Source organism: Lagopus muta, chromosome Z (genome assembly GCF_023343835.1).
Source record: "Lagopus muta isolate bLagMut1 chromosome Z, bLagMut1 primary, whole genome shotgun sequence".
NCBI classification, from domain to species: Eukaryota; Metazoa; Chordata; class Aves; order Galliformes; family Phasianidae; genus Lagopus; species Lagopus muta.
The window spans coordinates 2453476-2465766 of NC_064472.1; the positions used below are offsets into that span (position 1 = coordinate 2453476).

General features: G+C 50.3%; 1 protein-coding gene across 3 annotated transcripts in view; it reads left to right on the top strand.

Annotated features, from left to right (window-relative positions):
* ZBTB7C (zinc finger and BTB domain containing 7C) overlaps positions 1-11556 on the top strand; it is a 102817-nt gene extending 91261 nt beyond the window's left edge. For all 3 annotated transcript variants that reach the window (XM_048931602.1, XM_048931603.1, XM_048931604.1), the window contains 2 exons: positions 4602-5807; positions 9698-11556. In XM_048931602.1, coding sequence (XP_048787559.1) covers positions 4618-5807; positions 9698-10310 — 1803 coding nt within the window. In that variant the 5' untranslated portion in view covers positions 4602-4617 and the 3' untranslated portion in view covers positions 10311-11556. The remainder of the gene's footprint in view (positions 1-4601; positions 5808-9697) is intronic.
* The last annotated feature ends 735 nt before the right edge of the window (positions 11557-12291 follow it).

Consider the following 12291-nt stretch of genomic DNA (forward strand, 5'->3'; position numbering starts at 1 on the left):
ATATGGCATTCGGTTTTAATCCAGCTGCTGCCCACAGCGACCCACAGCTCCTGGTTTTGGAGATTTATATGAACTCTAAAACTGGAAAGTGTGCTGGGTAATTTCAAGAAGCCAGAAAGAAGAAACGCAGTCCTTCAATTATAGGAAGCAGTAAGCTGAGCTCTGTTCTTGCCAGAGCTCCTGTTTGCTTTTATCTGGGACCCCAAAAATGTTTTCAGCATCCACGTTGCATTGGTCCCATGGTGTGGGGCTGCTGGGTGCAACCTGAGATCCACTGAGTATTCAAACCCCAAACTTTGTCCTGGAGCCCAGGAGCTGGATGTGAAGTGGTGCTCAGGTTGGGGTGGGACCTTGGTGCCAGTGTGGGGATGCTGGGGCTTTCAGGCCGGTTTGAGGATGGTGCTAGCAGAAATAACCAGAAATCTCACTGTCTGACTTATGTCCCCCATGTGTCTGGGGCTGTTGCAGCTGATGGCAACCAGATCCTACAGAAGGTCATCAAGTCTGACTCTTATTTTCTGTATGGGTTCTGGAAATGGGAAAGAATGGCTGTTAATAAAACAGAGAAGTGCTAAATTACGCCGCCGCCAGGACTGATGGGCTGGAAGGGGTTCTCCAACCCCTTTTACTTTGGATTCCCTGATGGGACTTCACGTGAATTTTGCTTTTGGATGAATCATGAAATCACTGAGGTTGGAGAAGATCCCAAGATACCAAGTAGTGTGTGTAGGGTCCCTGCAGGCTCAGCATGCCAAGGAGATGGCAGCTGTTAATAAGGGTAAATCCTGGTGTGCCCAAGGATTTCATTCCAAGTGTTGATACTTGGAAAATCCGATTAGTATTGGAGAGCTACCATGCTAGAGTCCACCCATGTGATCTCAATCCCTGAAGCGTTATTTCTGCCTCCAAACCCCGTCCCCCTTCCCAGCAGCAGCCCACAGTGCCCCCTCCCCTCCTCGCTCTGAGCATCCTCCTCATCAGCATGATCCTGTTTGCATCCTTCCTCACACAAAAGCATCACCTTGGAAACCTCTGCCCTTGTCTACCTTGCCTAGATCTAAGCAAAAGCACCTTTCTTTCTTTCTTTTTTTTTTTTTTGGAGAGGGGGAAGGGAGTGCTTAGTTTGGGGTGGAGAATCCTATTATGAGCCATTTTCCTGGCTCAGCCTCGCTGTCCCAGGGCAGGATTTGTCCCAGAGGCAACGCCGCTCCCCGTCAGCTGGCAATATTTCCGTTCAACTGCTCCCCTCCCACCGCACCCCTGGGCCTGCCGTCCATCATCCCCATGAGAAATCCAATGATTCCCCTGCAGGGAGGCAGCAGTGGGTGCTCAGCACTGGGGCAGAGCGATGGAGGTGAAGCCCCACCTTCCAGCCGCAGGGAGAAGCGCTGGGTGCGAAGGCGGGTGGTTAATCACACCTTGTGCCAGAGACAAGATGTTCAGCGGGGAGGCGTGCTTAGGGAAATATCTGCCTTCTTGGTTTTTACATCCTCCAGCCCTTCAACGTGATCCCAGCACTCACTGTGAGCCTCTGAGGATGGGGCGAGTGGGTCTGTGCTGGGAGAGTTGTCCACTGCCGTCCCCCCATTCCCTGCTGGTGGATAAGTGATGGGAAGGGGGGAAAGAACCTTTCCAAGGCAGCAGTAGCGTGGGAGCATCCCTGTTGATGCAGAACATCCCCAGTCTGGAGCTGTGCAAATCAGCCGTACCTGACAGAAAGGAGCTGTTCTGTTTTGACAGATGAGGGTAATCTCACATGCACATCTTAATTGCTTCATTAGGAAGGTGCAAATAAACCCCGGGGCAAAAAGGGCTGTACGTGTGGGGCTGGTGGATGGAGGAGGGAGAGCAGCCAGCCCACCCTGGCTGCAGGGATTGGGAAAGAGCAGTGGGAAGGAAAAGAAGCAGCAGAGCCAAAGTGTCAGTCCCTTGAGTGCTGAGCACCACAGACACAGGAGTTGGCATGGAAAAGGAATGGGGATAAGCAGAGCAGCTTGGATCCTGCTGGCTGCCTCACCTGCAGCTGGATGGGGTGGCTGGCACACTCAGCACACTAAGTGTGGTCCATATCCTCTTGGGATGCTTTGCTGGATGGTTCTGAGGTGACCAGGATGCTCAGTGCCCTGAATGTGGGTCCAGAACCCACTGGGATGTTTTGCTGGATGGTTGGATTATTCAGATACAGAGCTTCTGCCTGCAGGGACTGAGCATTGAGGATGCTGTGCTCCATGAGGAAGGTGATGGTTACGTTTTGGAGGAGTTTGAGCAGTCCTGTTGCTGTGCATCACAGGTGGCTGTTCTTTTAGATTGGGGCATTTCTTTCAAATGTGGGCATTATTTTCCAAGTAGCTCCATGTGCCTGCTCCTACACGATGGAAGCGTGACCAATATAGAATCACAAGGTTGGAAAAGACCTCTGACATCCCCAAGCTCAACCCCAGCCCACCTCCACCATGCCCAATGACCAAGTGCCACATCTCCAAGGTTCTGCAACACTTCCAGGGACAGGAACTCTAACACCTCCCTGTTTATCTCGTGCCAGTGCCTGACCGCTCTTTGGAGAAAAACTCCAACCTGACAGTAGCATCTTGCAGGACCCTTACATGAGAAAATGGGCTTTTTTTCTTTTTTCATGTGGAAGAAGTGAAGGAGTTAGAAGCATTCCCATAAATGCAGCGTTCAAGATGTCATCCTCAGAACATGACTACGTTAGGTGCCCTCCACCTTTTCTCCTTCCTAAGTTTATCTTATGAGTGGGATTTTCTTTGTAACTCCATGAGGTTGGTTCAGGATTCGTATGGGGGAGTCACATGTGTCCTCAGACACTGGGGCTGTGGATGCTGGTTTTGTGCCTAGGATTTCTAAGGACCCACCCTGTGCTTGGGAGGAGGCAGAGGAGGAAGCTGGAGGAAGGCTCTGCTCCCACCCGGCCCAGTTGTCCTTCCCCAGGCGTGGGAACCACAAGGACACTTCTCAGCCTGAGTGCCCAAGGGGAAAATTGCCCTCTCTGCAAATGTATGTAAACAAATTGCCAGGGTTGCTTGTCTTTCTTCCTACCCACCCCCAAACTATCCAGATGGGATAAAATCACCTTCAATTTTCTGGCATCCTGTGAAGTTATTGGCTTTCCTGAGTGCTTCGCTTAACAGAACCACATCACGAGAGGACCAGGAGGGGAAAACAAAGGAAAATGAGCCCATTTACACCGGCGCGAGCTGTGCGCTTTTTCAGAAGCACAGCATTGCAGAATCATGAAGGTTGGAAATAACCTCTAAGATCACTAAGTTGAACCTCAGCCCATCCCCACTGTGCCCACTGACCATGTGTAGGCACAACGGCTGCCCTTTCCAATTCCTGTTAACACAGGGAGTCATAGCAGTGTTCCCCATCTTCCAGTTCCAGTTTGCTTGCTCTCTTGCTGATGCCTGAATTGGAGAGGATGGACCCAAACGTCTGGGGAGAAGCAAGGATACCTCTGCAAACAATTGTCAGGGTGGCCTGATGTCTTGTTTTTGGTATCTTCTGCACTCAGAGCATGATCTGGCGATGTACAATTAACATAGACTGACATGAAGATGCATTTCTTCGTGTGACAACCTTTTCGTGCTAATTCTTCTTCCAAACAAAAATGAAAATGACCAAGAACTGCAACAGACATTTAATTTCTCTTACTGTTTTCATCATGGTATCCTTAAGGTTGGAGAAGATCTCTAAGGTCCCCAAGCCCAGCCATAGTCCATCCCCACCGTGCTCGCTGACCGTGTCTCATTTTAGGATATCCAAAGAAGGAAGGTGTCTCCTCCTTCCTGGCTCAGGGACTGTTTATGATCATGCACTCACCTTGGAGAACACATCAGATTTGCTTTCGTTTATGGGCAGTTAAAAAAGAGATTTTCTACGGAGCTGGCGTAGCTGGTTAACACGGTGAATCCCAGCATGCTGTAATGAATCGATTCGTTTCAGACAACAGCCATAATTAGCACGGAGCTGATGCTCAGGCTGGGAGATGCAAAGCTGCATCTTCAAGTCCTTGGCCTCAGCCTCCAGACCTGTGGCACCTGGTCCTGTGCCAATGAGTCCAAGGACGGGACTGGAGCAATCACAGCTCCGGGGTGAAGTCAGTCCCCAGAGCATTGTGTGGATGGGAGGGCACTCCCTGCGCAGTCCCGTTTTGGAGGTGTAGGTGCCAACACTCAGCAGTGTGAAGCAATGCAGCATCACCCTTTCCCCACACAGCAGATCCAGTGTGTGCCTGGAAAGATGTTGGCTGTGGGAGGATGTGGAGGAAGCACGATGGGGAGGGACTTGTTGCACAAAGTTCCTGGGGGAAGGGTGTGCAAGAGGAACATGCGGTGGTTATGAAAGGTGGAGAGGGTGGGGACCGAGGAGGAAGGAGACAGAGGAAGTAAGGGAGAGGGAAGCAGAATTAAATCCCAGAGGATGTGGAAGGGTTTAAAGGTGATGCAGAGACAAAAGTGGAAGCAGGAGGTGTGAGTGGGGCAGTGGGGAGGAGGACACTATGGGGAGGGAGTGTCGTTTGGGTGTTACCGATTGGAAAACCCCAGTTCATGTCCTGCTGTCTGTGTTCTGTCCCATCCTAGGGCACTAAATGAGAATATGGCCAATGGCATTGAAGATCTTATTGGGATCCCCTTCCCAAACCACAGCAGCGAGGTCCTGTGTGGCCTAAATGAACAGCGACATGATGGTCTCCTCTGCGATGTCATCCTCATCGTCCAGGACCAGGAGTACCGGACCCATCGCTCTGTCCTTGCTGCCTGCAGCAAGTACTTCAAAAAACTCTTCACTACCGGCACTTTAACTGACCAGCCCTATGTTTACGAGATTGACTTTGTCAAGCCTGAAGCACTTTCTGCCATCCTCGAGTTTGCCTACACCTCAACCCTCACCATCACCACTTCCAACGTCAAGCACATCCTCAGCGCTGCCAAGATGCTGGAGATCCAGTGCATCATTAACGTCTGCCTGGAAATCATGGAGCCCAGCAGAGGGGAGGAGGAGGAAGACGACAAAGAGGACGAAGATGACGACGAAGACGAAGATGAAGATGAGGAGGAAGAGGAGGAGGAGGAGGAGGAGGAAGAAGTGGAAGATTTTGTCAATCAGGAGAACCTGACTGATGGCCAAGAAGTAAGCTGTCACCAAAGTCCTTCCAAGTCTGATCTTACTGAAGAAGCGTTCACCGAAGCACCTAAAGACTTTCCGAATCACTACCAGGCCAACAACTCCTCCGGGCACTTGGGCGTGATAAGAGACTTTTCCATCGAGTCCTTGCTGAGGGAAAACTTGTACCCCAAGGCAAACATCCCAGAAAGGAGGCCAGCCCTCTCTCCTTTTGCCCCTCCCTTCTTCCCCCATCTGTGGAATGGTGATTTTAGCAGCTTTCCCCAACTCGAAGAGCCGCAGATAGACAATGGCCCCTTGGATCTGGTGATCAATAAGAGGAAGATCAAGGAAGAGGAGGAGAAGGAAGAGCTGCCTCCGCCTCCTTTCCCTAATGACTTCTTCAAGGACATGTTTACCAACACCCCAGCAGCTCCCTTAGGGCACATTAAGGCAGAGACCGACTACAGCGCTTATCTCAATTTCCTCAGCGCTACTCAGTTCGCAGGAGTTTTTCCTCCGTGGCCCCTGGAGGAAGAGAGGAAGATAAAGCCCAAGGCATCCCAGCAGTGTCCCATCTGCAACAAAGTCATCATGGGGGCTGGGAAGCTGCCCCGGCACATGAGGACCCACACAGGGGAGAAGCCGTATATGTGCAATATCTGTGAGGTCCGCTTTACCAGGTGTGCACCCGGCGTGCTGGGGGGAGAGGGGGGCTGGTTCCGGAGCTGTTTGTCCCTTTTGTCCCCAGAAACATAGCAGAGAGAGCAGGGCCTGGTCCCCGACCCTTTGAGAAAGAGGGAGGGAGAAGAGGGAGAGAAAGAAAATGAACTCACCCATTTCGGTGAGCTGTAGATCATAGCTGCTCACAGGACAAAACTTGAGGAACCGGTGGGATATTTTCAATCTCGTCATCATTTAGCACAACGGGAAAAGAGGGAGCTGGAAAAAAATGGCAGCTTGTGGCCAGAGAGCCAAGAGAGCTTCATCCCTACCACGCTGGGAGATGCATTGAGTGGGAAGGACACTGAGTGGAGGGAAGTCATTATTTTGGGTTTGTGCATCATTTGGGTGTTGCTGTAGGCACCAATCAAATTGCATTTGTTTGATCATGACAGTGTCTGTGCTTTCTGAGGCTGGATCAGTCCTAAGATTACATTCTGGTTTGCAAGGGTTGGATTCGTTGCCTCTGCCATCGGCACCTCTGCATCAACCTACATGAAATTGGGTAGCTCACGTTGGGTGAGACCGGCCCTAAAGCCAGGCTGCTCACAGAGAGGCACCACTGCACTTCTCTGCACTCAGCAGAGCTTCAGAAGTGAAAAACTGGAGCAGGCTCCAGTAGAGCTATGCCCATGTCATGCTGCATCTTGCTCTGAAAGCCTGGGCACATTTAACTGTGGAGCAGAGACAAATAGATTCCTGGACCTGCTCTTGCTGGGTATAATTAATATCTAATGAGTACAATCTTTACCATAATAATAATAAAGCTTTCTGACAGGGGGATGGTGCTTCAGCTCCTGGCTGTGAGCCCCATTAGGCTGAGCCAGAGGACAATAATACTCACAGTGGGCAGAGCAGAGATGGTGACAATGGCTGGGTCCCTGGGGTGCTTCATGTTCAGCCTCTTCTCTTGACTCTGTGATAACATTTGAGCAGAATTTATGTAGATGATGAGCAAAATTATGTTTCCACACTCCCAAAAATCACAGAATCACAGAATCACAGAATTGTAGGGGCTGGAAGGGACATCCAGAGATCATCGAGTCCAACCCCCCTGCCAAAGCAGGTTCCCTGGGAAACCTATTTCCCAGGGAAATAATAAGTTTCCATGCTCCTTTCCATCAACATGGCAGCCTCTGCGTTACGATGCATTGACACCATTCCCATAATGGGGATAATCTGGAGGCTATAGTGCACAGCTCCCCAAATCTGATAGGAATGACAGCTGTATCGTTGGCTTTGGATTGGGAAACTGAGACACAGAGTGATGTCAGCACTGTGAAAATGTCTAGGAAGGCTCAGAGGAGAGTTTGGGTATCCTGACCTGTGGTCCAAGCTGTGATAGAAGGGCTGGGTCAGTGACATGGAGGAGGAGTACTGTGGGTTGGTTTTCTGGATGAATCTCTCCTGTGCATCCTTTCTGCACTTGTGGAACTGTGCAGGAGCAGAATTATATAGAGAGATACAGAAAATTAGGTTTTTGGCTGGGGCTCCCCCAGTCTCCCCACTGGATGCAATCACCATCACTTTGTGGGTCTTCACATTCAGGGTCTGCCTCTCCCACTCCCCTCTCGCAGGGCCATCTGCCCTCAGGATTTCACTTAATAGCTCGTTAATTGTTTCAGCAAAGACTGCTCAGGTTCTGGTTTGCTGCGGTGCACTGCTCGAGCCCTATAGAGAACACTGCAAAAAGTTCAGCTTTCCCACCAGGACAGCCCCAGAGGGCTCAAGGAGAAACTATTGCAGACAGAAAGGTTAATGTTATTTGCTCACATTATTCGTGCTGTGGCAGCTTGCAGAGCCTTCATCGCTCTCCTAATGCAATTGCACTGAGGATGTTCACACAGAGAGGATGTGTTTCTCCCTCTGCTTTATCCAGCATCCTCCACTGCACCCCACAGCTGCCCCAAATGCAGCACCCAGCTGAGAAGAGCACCCACCGTGGTCACCCTGTATGCAGGATTTACAGCCTTGGCATGCCGTGTGTTTATTAGGAACAGCGATTCTGTGAGGTTAAACATGGCATACATGGGTTTAAATTCTATTATAGGTGAAGCTGGGAGCTCTGCTTTTCATTACCGTTTTCCAACACTTCCCATTATGTGACCTGGTGTCCATCTGCCTGCAGCTCCACTGAACGCTATCCATTTGGGCTGCAATTTTCTGTGCTGCTTTGTCTGCTTGTGAGAACTGATTTCCGCACTTTGGGAGACTGAGGGGAAATGCAGCTTCACTAAGATCGCAGAATAATGGCATCTTAGACAGTTTCTCATCTGGCTCTTGGGTTCTGGCACAAGGAGGCGCTTCCTTCTGCCTTCCAAAGTGCTGCACGAGCTGCAAACCTTGGGAAAGCATTGGGGCTGCTCCTTACAGGTGGTGACCGAGTGGCTCTGTTGCCAGGGACACCTCTTTGTGTCCTTCATGGAGTCCTGTATCTCTGCCTAGAGGCTTTCAGGCCCCTCTAGGTGAGACTTTTGTGCCTGCAGAACCCATGGAGCCCTGCCTAGGGTAGTCCCAGATGTGATGTATGGGGCCATGGACTCAGCTTGCGCTTCCATTGCCCTCCTCCATCCATCCCCACCACCCAGGTGACCTCAGCAGCACCACTGAGGCAAGCAGAAGCAGATCTGCATCCCAGCAGATGAGCAGAGCTCCAAGACCATGGGCTCTATGTCCCCTAGGCACAGCTGGGTGAAAGACACAAGCATGGCTACAAGTACTGGGTCAGCTCTGTCCTGTGCTTGGAGCAGCAACAGCTTGCATGTAGACACCAGGACTGAATCGTCTCGCCAAACATAGCAGAATGGCAGGAATCAGTATGTAGGCAGCAGAATGTGGGTTCTGAGAGCTCAGCCTGCCAGCATCAATATATTTGGGCTTGTTTTTTCCTCTGCTGTCATCCTTATATCCTTTATGTACTGATGACATTACTCCCATCTACTCTCCCGATGTCTTGGAGGGGTTGAACTGAAAGCATTCCCAAAATCAAAGGAATTCTCCCACATTTACTTCCCATGTAGAAACCCCTCTTGTGTGTTGTGGCTCAGTTCACGTGCAGCCAGCTTCTCTTATTACAGCTGTGTCCCTCAGCTGTAAGTTTTGCAGTGTGCAGAAGGAAAAACCACAAAATAAAGAATAAGTAAATAAATAAATAGCTTCTGGGCTGCCAGCTTGGGAAAATATTCTGGTAGCTCTCCGTTGTCGCTTGCCACCTTAAAAATCAGGTGAGCTGTATAGATGGATGCCATGGGGATGGGTGCTGCACCATCCCCTGCGTCTAAACCTTTTGTGAGCAGGTGCCATCGGTGCTGCCAGCCTCCAGCTGCAAACCCGGGCAGCGGAGACACCTAGCGGCCAGATGTGGTCATCTACGCGTGGAATTTATTCCGGATAGTTTCTGTGCGTGCATTGAAGCATCTGCCAGGAAAAGTGTCGGATGCTTCATTCCCGGAGGCACCCAAGTTTGTTCCAGACGGGGCTGATGGAGCTGTGGGTGTTATGGTTCATTGCAGGGCAGTGGGATCGGGTAGCCTTTAAAGGTCCTTTCCAACACCGTGACCCAACGGTTCTGTGACTTTAACGATCATTCATGGGAAGGTTGGCTTGGGAAGGCCATTAAAGATTCCTTAGAGGCATAACACCAAAGAAATGCTTTGGTTTGAAGGGACCTTGTCGCTGTTCATTGGATGACCTTTAAGGGCCCCTTCCAACTCAAGCAATTCTATGCTTCTACAATTTTTTGCCATTTGTTCAGGGTGGGTTTGTGGGATTTTTCCCAACCTGAGCCATTTCGGCTTGGTCCACAGAACGCCGCAGTGCAGGAATGAAGCCGAATTCTCTTCTTTTGCAGGCAGGACAAGCTCAAAATCCACATGCGGAAGCACACGGGAGAGCGGCCCTACCTGTGCATCCACTGCAACGCCAAATTCGTCCACAACTACGACCTGAAGAACCACATGCGCATCCATACGGGTGTCCGGCCCTACCAGTGTGAGTTCTGCTACAAGAGCTTCACCCGCTCCGATCACCTCCACCGCCACGTCAAGCGGCAGAGCTGCCGGATGGCGCGGCCGCGCCGGGGCCGCAAGCCGGCAGCATGGCGGGCGGCCGGTTTGCTCTTCGGTCCCAGCGGCCCACCGGTGGAGAAGGCCTTCATGGTGCCGCCGGCTATGGAGGAAGTAGGCGGCCTTCCCATGTGCCTTCCCGGCCCCAGCCCCGAGCACTTTCTGAGCGGGACGAAGGCGGCCTTCAGCCTGCAGGAGCTGGAGGACACCCAGAGGAAGCTGCTGCGGCGAGCACAGCTGGACATGGAGCGGAACGCGGGCATCTTCGCCTTCGCCCTCGGCCACGGCGACAACCTGGCGGCCCAACCCTTCTTCCCGCTGGCCGACCCGTGGGGCACGGGGTTCAACGGCCTGGCGGGGCTGGGCCACGTGGCGCCCATCTCTGAGGCCACCAACTAGCCCGCGCTGGGGCCGCTGCCTTCCTCCCCGCCAGGCTCCGCCGTGCGCTCGGGGTTGGGTCACCCGATGTCGGTGTCCCCGTCCAAGGCTGCTGTTGTCCTCGACGCTCCCAAAATGTCACTTGCCTTAGCATGGGCATCCCAGGGACTCTCTGCCTGGGGGACACTGGGCACCCATGAGCTGTCCAGACTTGGGTTTGGTATGTTACATTCCTTGGCCGTTTGGGTCAAAAGGACTTTTGGGAGTTGGTTGTTTTTTTTGTTGTTGTTGTTATTGTTCATGTTGTTTTGTTTGGTTTTTTTTTAGTTAATTCCTAACTCTGGCAACAAAACTAGTTCTGAAGGGGATCCTGGTTGGTTAGTCCTAAACCATCCAAAAAAAAAAAAAAAAAAGGCTCTGGTATCACCCAGGTGGAATCTGGGTGGAAAAGGGGATATTTTGCTTATTTCTTTTTTTTTTTTTTTCCCATTTCTCAATTTCACACAGAGAACCAAACCTCATTTTGAGCATTTTCACTTCATTTGCTTAAAAAGGTGAAGAAAGATTTGTGGGAGAATCAGAGAAATGTTTTGATCCGGAGCTTTGGGAAAACAAACCACAAAGGGAATTCTGAAATGAAAATCATTTCAAACCAAAGATTCGGAATTGCTCACTGAGAATTCACCACTGCTGACCATAGATGTTTGTCCTCAATTCACTCTTCCATCTAATTCCTACCCACATGTTGATGACAAAACTCAACGAAAACACTTGGGTGTCCCTGAATCTGCAATGCTGGTTGGAAAAAATTCCAATGCACAAATTTTCCTGCTGCTGGCATCAAGGGGGCTTTGTGGGAAGGGGCCACTGAAGATTTCTTGCAGACAGCGTCGTCTACTTGCCAGCAAGTAGAAATAATCTGTGTTCACCGTTTGTTTGTTCAGATCTAAATGTTAAAAACTGTGGCTTTTCCTTTCCTTTGCTTCAACAAATGAAAGGGAACCAGGGGAGCGCCGTCCATCTCCATCCGTTCCTTGGTTTGCCCATGGATGGTTCTGCTCTGAAGCAGATGGGGGCGGTGGAGCAAAACATATGGAAAGAAGAAAGAAAACCTTTTAAAGCTGCATTAAACTTTTTTCCTTTTAACTCTGTGTCAACTTCCTACATGGCAATGTTTCGTAGAGGACTGGTTCCTTCGGGTGTTTATTTTGGAGTCATTGTAAAATATCCAAAGATGCTGAGTACTGTATGATCTACAAGAACTTGAAGCACGTTGGGTTGGTTTTCTTTTTTTTTGGTTTTTTTTTTTTTTTTTTTTTTGGTCCTGATTTGTGATTTTGCTTTTTTTTTTTTTTTTTTTTCCTATTTGTCTATGGGGGAAAGCATTTGCAGTTTTTCTATTTATAACTATTTTTATGTGATTGCTTTATGTACGAAACAATGGGGAAAAATGATAAAAGAACAAAAAAAAAAAAAAAAAAAAAAAGGAGAGAGAAACACACACACCAATAAATTTGCCTTAGTTACTCACGGGACAATCACCCTTAACTTTCATCAAAGCTAGAAAGCGAATGAAAATTTTTAAAGGAGAAAGAATTACGTATTTATTAAACTCTATGAATCGATGCTGTTAAATTATTAGCAGGACTTGGTGCTCTTGCCTGTGGCCAAGCTGAGGAAGCTGAGCTGCCCCCCCCAACCTCGGCTCCACCTGTAGAGGTTTATGGAACTCCAGAGCGATCACCTGTTCTGAAGCACCCCACCGGATGGGGCTGCTGGCACAGCAATGCTGATGGCCGCTAATGAGTTAAGGCTGATTCTCCCGCGCTGCGCTGGGTTGGGCTGTGCAGAGGCAGGAGCGCGTTTTGGGGCCGGGGGGTGGATGAGAGCAAACCCTGCGGTGGTGGCACACGGTGACTCCAGCCACAGGTGTTCTGGTGGGTGAGCGCGTTTTGGGGCTGACATCCTCATCTCATCCCAGCAGCAGAGCACTGTGGAAGCT